The following is an 18,189-nucleotide window of genomic DNA, read 5'->3' on the forward strand; positions in this document are numbered from 1 at the left end:
AGAGTTAATATCCAAAATAAAGAACTCATACAACTCAATAGCAAAAAAAAAAAAAAAAAACCCACACAAAACCAAATAATACGATTAAAAAATGGGCAAAGGACCTGAATATAAATTTTTCCAAAGAAGATATATGAATGGCCTACAGGTACATGAAAAGGTGCTCAACATCACTAATCATTAGGGAAATGCAAATCAACACCACAATGAAATATCACCTCACACCTCTTAGAATGACCAGCCTCAAAAGGACAAGATGTAACAAATGCTGGGAGGATGTGGAGAAAAGGGAACCTTTGTGCACTGTTGGTGGGATTGTGAATTGGTACAGCCGCTACAGAAAACAGTATGAGATTCCTCAAAAAATTAAAAAGAGAACTACCATATGATCCAGCAATTCCACATCTGGGTATATATTTGAAGAAAATGAAAACACTAACTCGAAAACGTACATGCACCCCAATGTTCATAGCTGCATAATTTACAATAGCCAAGATACAGAAGCAACCTAAGTATCAATCAACTGATACACAGACAAAGAAGTTACATGCACAATAAAATATTATTCAGCCATAAAAGAAAAAGAAATTCTGCCATTTGCAACAACATGGATGGACCTTGAGGGCATCATGGTAAGTGATATAAGCCAGACAGAGAGAGACAAAAACTGTATGATCTCACTTATATATGGAATTGTTTTAAAAACTCATAGAAAAAGAGATCATATCCATGGTTACCAGAGGTGAGGCTGGGGAGTAGTGGGGTGGGAATTGGATGAAGGTGGTCAAAAGGTACAAACTTCCAGTTATAAGATAAATAAGTACTGAGGACGTAATGTACAACATGGTGTTTATAGTTAACAATGCTGTATGGTGTATTTGAAAGTTGACAAGAGAGTAAATCCTAAGAGTTCTCATCACAAGGAAAAAAATATTTTTCTTTTTTGTGGTGTTTATATGAGACAATGGATATTAACTAAACTTACTGTGATAATCATTTCACAATATATATAAGTCAATTCATTATGCTGTACACCTTAAACTTATACAGTGCTGTATGTCAATTACATTTCAGTAAAACTGGAAAAAAAGAGCTTATTAGTAATTAAATTTAGTTTAGTTCATTAGATATATATTATCCAAGGTACTGGAGGGAAAACAAGACATGAGATACATTCTATCTATCTATCTATCTATCTATCTAAATAACTAGACAAGTAAAAGAAATTTTTAATAAAGGCAATATAAGGTCATCAGTGAAATAGTGGCAAAAAACTTTACAACAGGAAAGGAAGAAAAGTGGAATCAAGAAAGATATTGAGTCTTATTATCTCGAGCACTATTGATTTCACTGAATGGATCTGAATTTGAAAGAGGGCCATGGAAGTTGGGCATACTTCACTAGGGACAGGGTAAGCGGAAAATAACACCTGATACATGGAAACAACATAATTCACATTTTCACATTGAAATAAGAAACATTTAAAAATTTTCTTCTGCAGCAAGAAGCAACAACCTGCTCTACTGCGACATTCTAATCATCTCTGAATAATTTGCTTTTCATTTTGATAGCCAAAAGCAAAACTCTCATGGCCATATATTTACAGATAGTAAATTATATCTCTACCAAACTTGACTGCAAGCTCTTTGAAAGCTAAGATGGTGTCTCTAATGCAGTGTTTGACACAAACAGACACAGAATGAATATTTAGTGAATTTAAATAAACTATGAGAAAGCCAGTATAGTATTATTTTCTGAAAATACATGCCTTGAAACACTAATCCTAAAATTAGCACTGTGAAAAAACAATTCAAGCCAAAAATTTGATAAATTATGCAAACTTTATTATTCATCCTCCTGTCACAGACCACTGATGAGCATATTAACATATTAAAATCTCTGAAAAGTGCTGAAGTGCCAAAATCAACCTACCTCTTTTAAATCTAGCATTTCCCAAATGTAAGGGGGCTAACAGAATCTTTTTTGTTCTTCCTCAGACCACTAAGACCCTTCAGAATTATCATTCTATCAAATACTTTGGGAAATTCTCTATTAAGAGTCCAAAAGGTTAATGTATGCAAACTGTTACAGAAGAATGAACTATAATATTCCTGAATATTTAAACATATCACTGAATTTACCTTCAATTTCACTGGACTCTCTATAAACTACATGGTCTCCCAACCAAATTGCTTAAAACTATATTGATGACAGCAAGAGAAGATAAACTGGAAACTTAAATATTTAATCTCCTCTCTATTCAACAGCTAATATAAAGATTGCCACAATTAGATTTAAACACACACACACACACAGCACTATGCCAAACTCTTCCACAGCATCAAAGTCCTTTTTTCCTTCCACCTTATTCTTTCAAATCAGAAAGGAGTTTATAGAACCAAAGTCAAAATTCTCAAAAAGTTTATTTCTCATAAAACATAGATCACTGAAATGAGCAACTATTTAAAAACTACCCAAGAACAAATGTGACTATCTGTGCCCAAAAGACAGAGTATCGTTAAGAATTTCTCAACTGCTTTATCTCCAGTATGGAAAAGTATCAATGTAACTTGAAGAACATTTAGATGCTACGAGACTGATAATGCTGCTCAACACTCATGATGTACACCAACTAACAAACATACTCAAGTATGTTCTCACCCTGCCTTTGGTCCAACAAAAAATCATGTCTGACCTATGACCCACATATAGATTTTTAGGATTACTGACTTCTCATTAATTCAAAACCTAGCAAATTCTGGGCATATTTTAGAGAAAAAACAAGAAGCCTGAAAAAAAGTCTTTCTAGACCCAATGTCACTGACTATTCAGAGTCAAAATCCAGTCAAGCAATGAAAAAAGATTATAAATAGAATATTTAAAATCTGGAAAAGGTGGATAATGAGATTTTTTTTTTAATTAAGAGATATCAAAAATGACGAGGGAGGAGAAAGAATATATCTTAATAAAGCTTTGCTAATTGAAGATATAGTATTTAGGAAACAAAAAATTAAGTATTTTTGGAAGTTTTTGGTTTAAGTACTCTGAGAAAAATTATCAGCTGTCCAAATTAGCAATTTTAAAGCACATATTTCTATTATTAATATAAAAACCATTATTCTAAATTATTAAGGAAAATAGGCAAACTGACCCTATTAATGTATTAGTGTATTGTTCATGCTTTTAAATAGTGCTAGAAAGGTACCAAAGAAGGACAGCTTGATATATTTATATCTTTACTTGAAAATACGCATAAATATCTATTATTATAGCTACAGTAACAAGGAAATCTTGACCTATTTAAGAACTGATAGCTAAATGACAGATCAGCATTTTAAAAAAGAAAGGCTCTATTTCTGAGTACTGATAGGGTTTGTACTGGTTTGTACTTTCTATGAGCAGTGTACATTAGTTACTTTGGAAAGGATCTTTTCATAGTGTATTAAGATGTATGTAGGTATACAATTTGTACATCGAACTCTAATGCTTGATCTGTTTTATCAAAGGACCTTCCTTAAAAGGCAACCAAAAATATATTGTAAAGTGAGAAATCTCCTCCGAATATACATAATTTGTCATCGTACAGAGATTTTTATATTCTCTGCCAGGTCAAAATAATTCCTCTAGTAACAAATTCTAAATCTAGAAGCTTAACTTGGCCCACAAAATATCTGTATTTCCCTCTATTACAGGTTATAGAGAAATTTTTCAGTTCATTTTCAAATATTTTAATGAAAACATTCTATAAAGAGTATTCTGTGGACCCAAAAATGTTCTCATTTTTTAGTACTCAAGACTCATCAAAAAGTACAGGTAGACCAAACAATGCATAATTGCATTTCTTGGAATATTTATGAGATAATTTGCATAGAATATAACATGCAATATAAATATAGCCCAAGATCCAAGGTTTAATTAGATTTTTGTTCTGAATTCACTGATTTATGACTAGTGGCTTAGCATGATTTCTAGAAATACTTTTAAAAGCTCACAAAAGAAGGATATAAATACTGCATTTTCCTTATACTCCATATTTATACTATTCTTACACTTCTAAACTACTAGAGACATTCAGACATAGTGTAATTACTGAATTCAGAGTCATTCATATTCATTCTATTATTGTGTGTGGTAAAATTTAATAATCCATGAGGACATTTTCCCCAAATATACTTTAAAACACTAGAACAAACTAAAATTTTCATCAATAATTTAAAATCCAGGCAAAACTCTCAGATGTGAAACATAAAGAAGAAATTTTGCCTTACCTCATACTCAGAAATTTCAGGTAAGTTACTTTCATCTGCCTTCTCTAGCTTTTCAGCAGCCCACTTGCTTGCAGCCTCAGCAAGTTCCTTTTCCGTTAGCCGACTGGGTTTATCTAACACCTAATAAAAACAAAAGAATGGTTCTGTTACAGTTCTCAAGGGCTTTTAAATTTCAAATACATCAAGAAGTATACCCCACTTACACATGAAATCATTTAAGCCTTCAAATTTATAAAGAGAACAAGTACGTTCTTCGCTTTTTCAAAAATATTCAACACAGAATTTCATTAAGTTGCAATTTTGGGGGGACATATAGACTAAATCTGACTCCTACTTTCATTTATATAAAGCTTTAGAAATTCATCTAAGGAACGAAACAAAAAACACTGACAGCTAATATACTAAATATTATTTAGAATATACAAGCCATTATACTGATTTCAACTTTGTATCTTTAATTATATTCAATGAAATAACCAACGCCAAAATTTCATCAAGGTAAATTTCTAATTAATGAAACAGAAAAGTCCAGATATGCTATTTTATACTTTGTAATAGTTTATATAAATCCTACTCTTTACACGAAATGTATACACTTAAATTTCATTTTTTGATACTATCACTACTTCCCTTCTCCAACCACATACAATACTAAACAAAGTATAGGATTTGGAGTTACAGACAAAGCTGGGTTTGAATAGCCATTTCATCACTAGTGAGGGTAGATGATTTTATATACATCACTTATGACACTGTGAGCCTTCATTTTCTTATTTACAAAACAGGGATTAATAATATTATATTCACTCTTAAGGTAGTTGTGAGAATCAAGGGAAGTAACAGACCTGAAAGCATCTAGCATAACGCCTGGTACTTTAATTTTGTCTCCATCTCTTACTTCTATAAAGTCACATCATTGATTCTAAATATACCTCCTCTGGATGACAGTGTCAGTAAAAATCCCCATGTTATGGTACACTATCATTTATAAAGCGCTTACACATGCAAACCAAAAAAAGGTATTTTAATTAAATGGAATTCCATGAAGGTGGCTAGACTTTATCACCCCCAACTTATAAACCAAAAAACTGAATGCCAAAAGGTTAGTGATTTGTACACAGTTACCAATAAATGCTGAGCTGGAACTTAAAACTAGGTCTTCTAGATGAGTAAGGCCCTTGACCACCTTCAATTCAATTTACCAAAAAACTGGTTTGCCATCCATAATATTTACTAGAAGATAATCACAGTGTATCTACATGGAGTATTTCCATGGCCACTGAGTAAGTCTCAATATCTTATTCCAAAGCCCTACCCATACATAAGGTTAAAAAGATATAAGCAATACCTTTACTATTACTTAGTAATAAGGTTAAAAAGTTTTTTTAAAAATAAGAAACACAAACAAAAATATTTTTTTAAATGTACACCTCACTTTTCTTTGGTACCTGTTTTGAAGAGAAAGTTAGAGCAAAAACAAAACAAAACATTATAAATTATCTCTAGTAAAGAAGGAAGCAAAATCTTTTATAACTGAATCCTTCTATTCAACCATCATTAACTCTGTACACTTAAAAAACTCTCATTTGAAACTGACTTCTAACAGCAGAAAATAAACTGAAAAACTATTCCTACATGACAGTAACCATAATGTTTCAAAGAAAAAGTCCTCCACCATATCAGGAAATCTAGGTAATAAAGCTAGCATGTAACCCTGGGAAGAGGACACAGGAAGCTATACTTCCCCAATATATAAAATGATTATAGATCTAAAATTCTGAAATTCTAATTCCATTCTAAGACAAAAATGCAAACATCTAAAATAAACTGTCAGATGAAAATATCTAAAATCCATTAGGGTTGGATTTGATGGTTAAAATATATTTTCATCACGTACCACAAAGTCCTATGCTATAACATATTCACACCACATTATAGTTCAAGGGAAATAGATATTTCAAATATCATAATTTAAATATTCATAGTGACTTAGATGGGTAAGTATTATTTACTCTTCATTCATTTCTAGCTAGGGGAAAAAAAAAAACAAACAAAACCAAGCCAGTGTTTCAGATGGGTAAAGCACCCTTGATATGATAAGAAAGAACCAAAAAATCCAATCAATCTTTCCTATTCAAAATCCAGCATTCTAGCATCCTGACTTCTGGGAAAGCTCCAAAGACACAAGTTGTCACAAAGACACCTTTTCTTTTTTCCATTTGAGGCAGAGAAGCAGCTGCCCACTGAACACCAGCACAGACCACCAGGTGATATCTTTTCTTACAGAAAAGCCAAACATACCAAAGACAGAAAACAAAAAGAAGTGAAGAAAGACGAGAATAGAAGTAACAACAGTTATGGAAAGAGAAACAGTGTGAGGTTGGTGAAGAGAACCTCAGAAACACCCCAAAGTTTTAAGTTTTGAGGATTAGAACGATGCACCTTTTCAACACGTTTTCAGATGCTGAGAAGGAAGGACTGAGAAGAATGATGCAGTGAAAACTGGCTATGTCCTTGAGAAAATTATTTAACATCTAAGCCTTTTCCATAAAATGGAGATATATACCCACTTTTTTTAAATTGCAAAATAATCACAACCTTAGCATTAGCTAACACCTGCATCATGTCACATAATTACCATTTCTTTTTTGTGGTGAGAACATCAAAGATCTCTTAGCAAATTTCAATTATACAGGAGAGTATTATTAACTATAATAACTATGCTATATATTAGATACCCAGAACTCATTCATATTATAGCTTCAAGTTCATAATCTTTGACCAACATCTCCCCTTTTCTCCTGTCCCCCAGACTCTGGTAACAACCCTTCTTTCTGTGAATTTGACTTTTTTAGATTCCACATGTCATCAGGATCATAGAATACTTGTCTTTCTCTGTCTGGCTTATTTCACTTAGCATAATGCCCTCAAGGTCCATCCATTTTGTCACAAATGGTAAGATGTTCACCTTTTTCATGGTCGAATAATATTCCATCATGTATGTATACAATATTTTCTTTATCCATTCATTGAGGGCAGGTTAGGTTGTTTCCACATCTTGGCTACAGTGAATAATGCTGCAATGAACACAGAAATGCAGGGGAGTTCCCTGGTGGCCTAGTGGTTAGGATTCAAGGTTTTCACTGCCATGGGCCAGGTTCAATTCCCCCCACCAAAAAAAAATGCAGATATCTCCTTGAAATACTGTTTTCATTTCCTTTGATTTCTTTAGTGATCCATTGGTTGTTTAGTAGCATACTGTTTTGCCTCCAATGTGTTTGTGTTTTTTGCAGGTTTTTCCCTTGTAGTTGATTTCTACTCTCATAGCCTTGTGGTCAGAAAAGATGTCTGATACGATTTCAATTTTCTTAAATTTACCAAGGCTTGTTTTGTGGCCTAGCAAGTCATCTATCCTGGAGAAAGTTCCACGTGCACTTGAAAAGAATATGCATTCTGCTGCTTTCTGGATAGAATGCTCTCTATAAATTAATTAAGTCCATTTAGTCTAATGTGTTATTTAAGGCCTATGTCTCCTTATTGATTTTCTGTCTAGATGATCTGTCCACTGATGTAATAAGTGGGGTGTTAAACTCCCCTCCTATTATTGTGTTACTATTGATTTCTCCTTTTATGTCTGTTAATATTTGCCTTATACATTGAGGTGCTCCAATGTTGGGTGCATATATATTTACAACTGTTATATCTTCTTCTTGGATTGACCCTTTGATCATTATGTAGTGTCCTTCTTTGTCTCTTGTGACAGTCTTTATTTAAAGTCTATTTTGTCTGATATAAGTACTGTTATACTTATATAGCTTTCTTTTGATTTCCATTTGTATGGAATATCTTTCTTCATGCCCTTCCTTTCAGTCTGTATGTATCTCTAGATCTGAAGTGAGTCTTTTGTAGACACCATATATATGAGTCTTGTTATTGTATCCATGAAGCCACTCTATGTCTTTGGTTGGAGCATTTAGTCTGTTTACACTTAAGGGAATTAGCAATATGTATGTTCTTATTGCCATTTTGGTAGACCTTTTCCCCCCCTTTCTTCATTTTTTCTCATCTCTTGTGATGACTAATCTTAGTATTATGTTTGGATTCCTTTTTCTTTTTTGTGTGTATATATATTATAGATTTTTGGTTTGTGGTTACCATGAGGTTTCTGTATAACTGTATATTAAGTTGCTGATCTCTTAATTTCAAATGCATTTTTAAAACCTTGCATTTGTACCCTCCTCCCCTCACGATTACTGTCTTTATCTTATTTTACATCTAATTGTTTTGTGTATCCCTTCACTGCTTATTGTGGATACAGATGGTTTTACTACTTCTGTCTTTTAACCTCCTTACTAGCTTTGTGTGTAGATGATTTCCTACCTTTATAGTACGTTTGCCTTTACTGGTAAGCTTTTTCATTTCATAATTTTCTTGTATTCTTGTTGTGGCCTTTTCTTTTTCACCTAGAGAAGTTCCTTTACCATTTGTTGTAAAGCTGGTTTGGTGGTGCTGAATTCTTTTAGCTTTTGCTTGTCTGTAAACCTTTTGATTTTAAATCAAACCTGACTGAGAGCCTTGCTGGGTAAAGTATTCTTGGTCACAGGTTTTTCCCTTTCATCACTTTAAATATACCGTGCCACTACCCTCTGGCCTGCAGAGTTTCTGCTGAAAAATCAGCTGATAGTTTTATGGGAGTTCCCTTGTATGTTATTTGTTGCATTCCCCTTGCTGCTTTTAATACTCACTTTATCTTTAATTTGTGTCATTTTGATTACTATGTGTCTCAGCAGGTTCCTCTTTGGGTTAATCCGGAACAGGGCTCTCTGCGCTTCCTGGACTTGGGTAACTGTTTCCTTTTCCAGATTAAGGACGTTTTCAGCTATTATGTCTTCAAATACGTTCTCTTCCCTTTTCTCTCTCTCTTCTCCTTCCGAGACCCCTATAATGTGAATATTAGTGTGCTTCATGTTGTCCCAGAGGTCTCTTAAACTGTCCTAATTTCTTCATTCTTTTTTTTCTATTCAGTGGCAGTGATTTCCACTACTCTCTCTTCCAGCTCACTGATCTGTTCTTCTGTATCATTTAGTCTACTATTGATTCATTCTAGCATATTTTTTATTTCAGTTATTGTATTCTTCACCTCTGCTGTTCTTTATATTTCCTCTTTGTTAAAAACTTCTCACTCTGTGCATCCATTCTCCTCCCAAGTTCTTTGATCATCTTTATGATCATTACTCTGAACTCTTACATGTAGACTGCCTATCTTCACTTAGTTCTTCTTCTGGGGTTATAGCTTGTTCCTTTCTAGAACATAGTCCTCTGCTGCCTCATTTTGTCTAAGCTGCTCTTTGTATTTTTATGTATGTGGTAGGTAGGTTATGTTTCTCCACATTGGAGAAGTAGCCTTCTGTAGGAGATCCGTTGTGTCCTAGCAGTACACTCCCCCCGCCCCTCATCACCTAAGCTATATGCTCTAGGCGTTCCCCCTAAAAGGGCTGTGTGGGTCCTCCTGTCATGGTGGGCTAACTACGTGGGTAGTCTGGTAGGCTTGGTTGGCCCCTAGTCCAGTTGGCTGCCCCCTAGTCCAGTTGGTTGCCAGGCCCTGCCTTGTGAAGATGCTGCTGGCTACTGTTTAGTGGGGCCTGGTCACAAGGTGGCTGGTTGCAGAACCCTCGGGGGCCCCAGAGCTAGTGCTGGCTCACTGGTGGGCAGAGTCAGGGTCTCAAAAACTCTAGAGCTGTTGCCCACACTGGCAGGTGAAGCCAGATCCGGGGTTAGTGCCGGACTACTGGCAAGCAGAACTGCTTCCTGGAGTCCGGCTGCAGGGCCAGGGATCCCAGAGCTCATTTCAGATTACTGGAGTAGGGGAGAGGCAAGTTCCTGAAACAGTTGGGTATGGAGTCTGGGGTGTCCCGAAGGTTGTGTTGGCCCGCTAGTGGTCAGGGCCACGGCACAGCTGGTCCCAGGGTAGGGTCTGGCTTGCTTCTGCTGGTGGGTGAGGCTGGTCTAGAGGCTAGTGTAGGCTTCCTGGCAGGAAGGGCTGGTGCCTGTCCTCTGGTGGTTAGAGCTGGGTCTTGGCCCTTTGGTGGGTAGGGCTGTGTCCAGGGGTGCGTCTAGAGGTCAGGAAGTCTTTAGGCAGGCTGTCTGTTGATGGATGGGGTTGTGTCCCCGCCCAGTTAGTTGTTTGACCTGAGGCAGCCCAGCACTGATCCCTACAGGTTGCTGAGTGGGGCCAGGTCTTGGTGCTAATGAGCCAAGATGACAGCAGCCAGCAACAGTGTTCATGTGTTTGAGCGTTCCCTAATATGTCTGCCACCAGTGTCCATGTCTCCAGGGTGAGCCGCAGCTGCTCCCTGCCTCTCCAGAAGACTCTCCAAGACCAGTAGGTGGGTCTTGTCCAGGCTCCTATCAAATTACTGCTTTTGCCCTGGGTCCCACTGCACGTGGGATTTTGTGTGTGCCCTTTAAGAATGAAGTCTCTATTTCCCCCACTCTGTGGGGCTCCTGCAATTAAGCCCTGCTGGCCTTCAAAGCCAAACGCTCTGGCGGCTTGTATTCCTGGTGTCAGAACCCCAGGCTGGGGAGCCTGACATGGGGCTCTGAACTCTCACTCCTGTGGAAGAACTTCTGCAATATAATTATCCTCTAATTTGTGGGCTGCCCACCTGGGGGGTATGGGATATGATTATACTGTGAGTCCATCCCTCCTACCTGTCTCGTTGTGTTTCCTTCTTTATGTCTTTAGTTGTATATCTTTTCTGGTAGGTCCCACTCTTTTTCACTGATGGTTGCTCTGCAGGAAACTGATTTTGGTGTGCTCCTGAGAGGAGATGAGCTCAGGGTCTTTCTACCTTGCCATCTTGGCTGCTCTCCTTATGAGAGCAGTATGAGCAGTGGTCATACGTGCATACTGAAGCATCATGGCAGATGGACACCAAACTCCCAGTGTTGACACGTGGGCTGAGTTTTGTGGCCAATAGGAGGCAGTTTATGATAAAAGATGCTTAGGCAAGGTTAAGTGAAGGGGTGCAGAGCTTCCTTGCACTCTCAGAGCTGCCATGTGTTCACCCTGTTTTCAATTCCTTTGCATACATAACTAGAAGTGGCTTGCTGGATGATAGGATAGTTCTAATTTTTTTTTTGGGGGGGGGAATCCCCATACTGTTCTCCAATTTACATTCCCACCAAGAGCACACTAGGGTTCCCTTTTCTCCATATCCTCGCCAACATTTGTTATTTGTACACTTTTTGATGACAGTCCTCCTGGGTGTGTGAGGTGATATCTCATTGTGGTTTTGATTCACATTTCTCTAATAATCAGCAATGTTGAGCATTTTTTCATATGCCTGCTAGCCATCTGTATGTCTTCTTTGGAAAAATGCCTATTCAGGTCTTCTGCCTCTTCTTTGATATTGAGTTGTATGAACTATTTATATATTTTGGATATTAATCCCTTGTTGGTCCTATCATTTGAAAATATCTTCTCCCATTTTGTAGGTTGTCTTTTTATTTTATCAATGGTTTCCTTTGTTTTGCAAAAGCTTTTAAGTTTAATTAGCTCCCATTTGTTTATTTTTGCTTTTATTTCTTTTTAGGGTTTTCTACATATAAAATCATGTTATCCACAAATAGTGACAGTTTTACTTCTTCCTTTCCAGTTTGGGTGCTTTTTATTTCTTTTTCTTGCCTAATTGCTCTGGCTAGTACTTCCAATACTATGTTGAATAAAACTGGTGAGAGTGGGCATCCTTGCTTGTTCCTGATCCTAGAGGAAATGCTTTCAGCTCTTTGCCATTGAGAATGATGTTGGCTGTTGGCTTGACATATATAGCCTTTATTTCGTTGAGGCATATTCCCTCTATGTCCCCTTTGTTGAGTTTTTATCATAAATGGATGTTAAATTTTCTCATCATCTACTGAGATGATCATATGATTTTTATCCTTTACTTTATTAATGTGGTGTATCACACTAATTGATCTGCAGATACTGAACCATGTGTGCTAGCATGCCTGGAATAAATCCCACTCGATCATGGTATACGATCCATTTAATGTGCTTATGAATTTGGTTTGCTAACATTTGGATGAGGATTTTTGCATCTATCTTCATCAGAGATACTGGCCTGTAGTTTTCTTTTCTTGTAATGTCCTTGTCTGGTTTTGGTGTCAGGATAATTCTAGGTTCATAAAACAAGTTTGGAAGTGTTCAATCCTCTTCTATCTTTTGGAAGTTTGAGAAGTACAGGTATTCTTAAACGTTTGGGAGAATTCATCAGTGAAATAATTTGAGAAAATTATTTAACTTCTGAGCCTGTTATATAAAATGGAAATATACACTTACTACATCATAGAATTTTTATATGAACTAATAACAGAAGAAAATATATAATATAGCACATAGAATCAAGTCATTATACAATAAATGTTAGGTCTCTGCCTATGACCCCACTTCCAAAATAAAAGCACAGTCTCTCAAATATGCCTCATCTGGATATTCATTCCCACTCGGCTATGGTCAAGATGAGAAGGGGATCAGTAAATACTAATTTTAGCATAACCTGTGGAAATAATTCTATGAGAAAACTGCTCATTTACTCTGGAGGCAACTTTTAAGTTATGGTTACTTGAAACTCAAGCTTTCAATGCAGCAAATTACCCCCGTTAGGTGTGACAGTAAAGAATAAAAGCACCTGTACTATACAATCCATCTCATTTACTTTGTGTTTCCTCTTTGAATTGATTTTAGAAGTACAACAAACCTTTGATGAAGGAACTGCTGAAGAACTTGAGGGTGAAGTGTCTCTTGATGTTTTCAAAGACTGAACAGGTCTTTCTTTACCTATATAAGAAAATATAAAATGCAATTTTCTAGCTTATTTGTTTTCAACTAGAGTGTTTTTGTAAATGAATAAGGGGTGGAAGTCATACACTTATTTTAATAGTGAAATCTTTATTACATTATTAAATTAAATCTGTTAATATCTAAATCCTCCTATCTGTCTTTGAGGCTGGGCACCATCAAAAATTTCAAATAACCTAGAACCAAAGGACAGTATATATGGCAATCTAGGCCATATCAATGCCAGTTAGCAAACACGGAACCACAGAGAAGACCTCAGGAAAGGCAAAAAACATTTTAAAATCATAAATGCTTCCACCTCCAAGTTCCGAAAAGTTAACTTTTAATACATCACACTAAAAATCCAATGGAGGTTATTATATAGATGCTACCAAAGAGAATTAGCTAATTATTAGCTAATTAAGCTATAGCTCAAAGAGAAGGGTATGTAGGAAACTTAGCAGGTATTCATGAAATGTTTTAAAAAAATTAAAACTAGAAAACTATAATAGAGCACTAATCCGGTACCTGATATGAATGAGTACCCAAATATTTGTTAAATGGTGAAAAATAAATCTGTATGAGATAAAGTCACTAAACTTTATCTTTGGTCACTTCAGACACTCACATAGTGCTCTATGTATACGATTATTTTTATGGAAATATAAGCCAGAAAATAAATTTAAATATTATTTTAGCCAGTTCAACGAAAACAACAACAAAAATGGGTTTAGTTAAATATAATCTTAAAAATAACAGTGAGCTGTTGCTAACAGAAAAACGTTTCATTAAATTATCTATATGTCAACTGTAACAGATAGCCTCTGCTTTCAAGTGCTAGGAAAACTTTAATTTCAGAGAAGAGGAAAAAGCAGCACCAAGTTTGGAGTGACACAGAAACTGGTCAAGACTGGATAGTGGGTTAAGGCCAGGAAAGCAGTCAAGAGCAAAAGCAGAGAAAAAAAGACCTTGAAACTGAGGCAAAGCCAGTTTCAGTCAAAAAGCCTCTTAAGCTCTTCCTGCTATGGTCAAGACAGCAAAGTAAGGGCCTGGAGGTCAAGGGCTTCCAACCACCTTGGGGACGTAGTGAATAACATCTCTTTCCAATGTCCTGCAGAGCCGGAAAGGCTTTCTCAAGATGCCCCCCACAGCTCCCCGCACCCACAACACGTGGCAATGTGTGAAGATATTTCTGATTTTCACAGTGGGTGAGTGCCACTGGCACATGGTTAAGTAAAGGTTAGGGATGCTGCTAAACATGCTACAAATGCACAGGACAGCCCTCCACAACAAAGAATTATCCGGCCTCAAATGTCAGTAGTGCTGAGGTTGAAAACTCCTGCTCTAGGCACAGTATTCCAACTGTGAAGCTCCAATAGTCTTAAAAAAGACCTAACTCTAGAATCTTTTAACTTGTGGTACCATTAAGAGACTTTCGCACTAAGCAAGTTTAAAAGTTCTTACAGACCTTAAAAATCAAAAGCAAAATGATACAACCATCACTACATCCCCAAATGGCTAAGAACATGGCTTATTTAGTCATTCCCTATGTATTTCCATTGCACATGGCAAATTCCATATGATAATGTGACAGTGTCAGTCTATCCCACTGCACCAAAAGCCCCTAGAGGAACAAGTATCATAGCTCATTTTTTCCCGAATACCCAAGGCCTACCAAGCTGAGTCCTTTAAGAAAAGAGTAGGTACTCACAAACTTGTGAAAAGATGAATTATTTTTCTACCCTTAGGATTCAGTGACCTCCCCAGTCTATTCTGATTAAGTATTTCCTTGAGAGATGAAGAACTGGACCAATCAGCACAGCACACTATGTTAATTAAAGACATAATTATAGGCTCAATTCTGGCACACAGCAGCTAAACACAGCAAAAAACTTTCACAAGCAGCTGTTAATCTCTTATTTAGCACCTCCTTTACAAACAAAGCATCAGCTCTACAGGTATGCCAAGTATGGTGTCCAAGTGTAGTCTTAGGATCTTTCATGATTTTAGCTGCATAAGGCTAATTTAAGCAGATTTCAACCAATCTCAGTGTGCAGAAGCAAAGGAACATTGAAGGAGAGGGCAGTGGTTTATATATCAACATATATTCATATATACCGGTGGCATGAAGGGCAGGGACAGGCAAGAAGCAAAGGATAAAGAAAAAGGATGATACAGATGGCAGCAGAAAGAGCACAAAAATGGTAAATAGAAATATCCTGATCCTACTGATGTTGGGTCCTTTCGGCCAGTGACTTGTCTACTCTACAGATCTCAACCTCCTATGAGGTGGCAGTTGCTGACTGGGAGTGGCTAGCCCAGACAACAAACCCACATGTCTCCCCAAATCCTACTACCTGAGTCTGCTATTGTTCAACTCTGGTTCCAACAGCAGACTAATGGAGCAGTTATACACTTTTCCCATTTCTATAACCTCTACAAATTATAGCCCCCCACCCTTCACGATCCCAAATCACAATCTAGCTCAAAACTCACCTCTTTCTGGCTTTCCTTCATTCTGCCGTTTGTAGGAGGCACCAGCACGCACGGACTCTAGGGAAAGGTGGGCAGGGAGGAATTAACACCAGCACCTCTGTGCCCAGGAGGAACAGGAGAAGAACCCAGAAGTAGGAGTAATGAGAACAGGAACTTCTGAGCATTTGCCGGTGACCCTAACCACCTTCCTACCCTGCTTTCAAGTTGGGCTGCCTGAGCAAACACCAATAAAGAGAAATAAATAACAGAATAGGAGAAAAACTCTGTTTAAGATTGGGTCCAACAACAATGATGTATGAAGATGAGGCTAACCAAGGACAGCATGAGCAGAAAGAAATGAGAAAAGGATCCTATGATAAGACACCAAAAGTTAAAGACGGGGATCGCACGTCTTACTTATCACTATAAGCATCTAATCTAATCTCCTCCATAAAGTCAATATTCAAAGGATTAAAGAATGACACCAAAAAAATCAAGAGTGAAAGATGAATCACCACTAGAAATCAAAAAGGACACCTGGGAAAGTTTTCATGGTATATCATATCAGTTCCCTGAGCATAGGATGGCTACCTGCAAGTAATCATTCTGACTTGTTCTCAACAGGTAGCCTGTTACTAAATCTTGCTAATTCTTTTCATGCAAACTCTCTCATGTATGGATTTTCCTTATAAACAAATCCACAGCTACTTGATCTCCTAATTATCCCATACTTAGAATCTTGTAAATATTTTGTTAGTTTCCTTACCTGCAAACTCTTAATGATGCAGATGGAATCGGCTTTCTAAATAGCCTAAATAAACTAGAAGGGGCTCTCAGCTATATTTCCAATACGTTTTCTTATCATTTATTTCAAATTATTCTATTATAGATCCCAAATTGCCAATTTTATCCTTTTTTCTGAGAAAATAATACATTTTCTGAATCACTTTGGCACTGTCAGCACCTTGCACTAAAAAAAAAAATTCAAGAAATATCACACAAATACTGCCATCCTACTTTTGCAAGAATGTTGAAGAAGCAGTATCCTTATCTAATTGTTCACTGATGTCATCAGAAAGTTTTGTTCCTCCTGAGCAGCTGATGTGTTTTTATCTAAGTTTCACTATGAACACTATCTATTGCTCATTTCCTCTTTGTTTTAGGCAAATCCTTAGCTCACTTATAGTAATTGCTGAAATCCTTATCATAGGTATCTATTTCATAAACTACTAACTTTATTCTTTTATTTTCACACCCTTATTTCCCTTTTTTATAAAATTCTTTACCCGTTTACTTAATCCTGTTTTAATAAGTGTTTATTTTTGTTAACCTGCCTCAAATTTTTTGTAGATGAAGAGGTCAGGACAACGATATTTTTTTATAGGAGTGTCTGGGGCTTGGGCTTGGCTCACACTAGCTGTTGAGAATGAACTGTCTGTATGTCTTCCAAACTCTTAAGTTCAGTGACTCCACACTGGTAGCCTGAAATCAGCCATGGTAAAAGTATTCACTCCACAAATATTGGCAAATGTCACAATCAGGTGTTTTTCCCCTGAAGAGTCAGTTTACTAACACACAACTGGTGCTGTGTTGATTGATTTTGATTCCAAATTTCAGAACCACTGTAGGAATGACTGCATTTAACTACAGATTCCCATCCATGTTACCTTCAACAGACCTGGGCTATTTAATAATATCCTAACAGACAGTAAAACCAGCTGAATCCAGCTCAGATTGCAAAATCATAAACAAGTGGTTGTTTTAGCCCATGAAATTTTAGAGTATTTTTTTTAACATAAGAGGTAATAGAAACAACCCATTGTGCTTAAACTCTTCATCCCAGAGTTTCCAATGATCTGCTTATATTAAAACTGAAGGTCTTTCTTCTTGTGCTCTACTACTGCAGCTTAATGATTCATACACAAGTTCTTCTTAATATTTTAGCATTTGCTTTTCATGCCTTTGTACGTTTCTGTTTGTCATCCTACATCTTCCTACCTTTCTCTTTCTTCTTTGTTGGTTATTGTTCCTTAAATATGAATGTTCCTCCTATCCTCAATCCTTTTTGTTTTGTTATTCTTCCGTGGCTCCAACCAATACTATGAAGACAAATGTCTCTCAAATCCACTTCTTTCACTCACACTTCTATATTTCTAACTGACAGAATGCTACTCCTTGGCCACTTAGCCATTACTTCAAATTCATCTCACATGTGATCTTAGTAAGCAGAAACTAACTCCTACTTGAGAGCAGGGCCAGAGGCTCAACACATTCCTGCCTTTGCTGTGACTTGCTAAAGAAAGTGAGTTCTAAAGTAGGATGAAGGAAAGAAACCAGGAAAGAAAAATTCTAAAGTTGGCAATATGGAAATCAAAATCCAAGTCAATGTACTGGTGAGTGAAAGAATAAATGGTGAGGAAGACAATGAACAAGAATTTCAAATACTGGTGCCATAGACTAGGTATAAAGTGCTTCCCACGCAGGTGAAATGAAAGCCAGAGAAGCAGCTTCATGTTACAATAAACATTTAAAAGTTCTCTAAGAATTTAACAACATTTGCTGTCTCTTTGCATATAATAGCTGTAAGTCTGAAACGATCTTTCAGAA

General features: G+C 36.6%; 1 protein-coding gene across 9 annotated transcripts in view; it reads right to left on the reverse strand.

The window, feature by feature from the left end:
• Positions 1-18,189, reverse strand: part of PPHLN1 (periphilin 1) — a 142,974-nt gene that overhangs the window by 60,003 nt on the left and 64,782 nt on the right. For 7 of the 9 annotated variants that reach the window (XM_079938491.1, XM_079938488.1, XM_079938486.1 and 4 more), the window contains 3 exons: positions 15,604-15,660; positions 13,028-13,107; positions 4,269-4,388 (listed from right to left, as the gene is read on the reverse strand). In XM_079938491.1, coding sequence (XP_079794617.1) covers positions 4,269-4,388; positions 13,028-13,107; positions 15,604-15,660 — 257 coding nt within the window. The remainder of the gene's footprint in view (positions 1-4,268; positions 4,389-13,027; positions 13,108-15,603; positions 15,661-18,189) is intronic. The other 2 variants (XM_079938485.1, XM_079938490.1) reach the window with 1 other exon arrangement.

Source organism: Stenella coeruleoalba (assembly GCF_951394435.1).
Source record: "Stenella coeruleoalba genome assembly, chromosome: 11".
NCBI classification, from domain to species: Eukaryota; Metazoa; Chordata; class Mammalia; order Artiodactyla; family Delphinidae; genus Stenella; species Stenella coeruleoalba.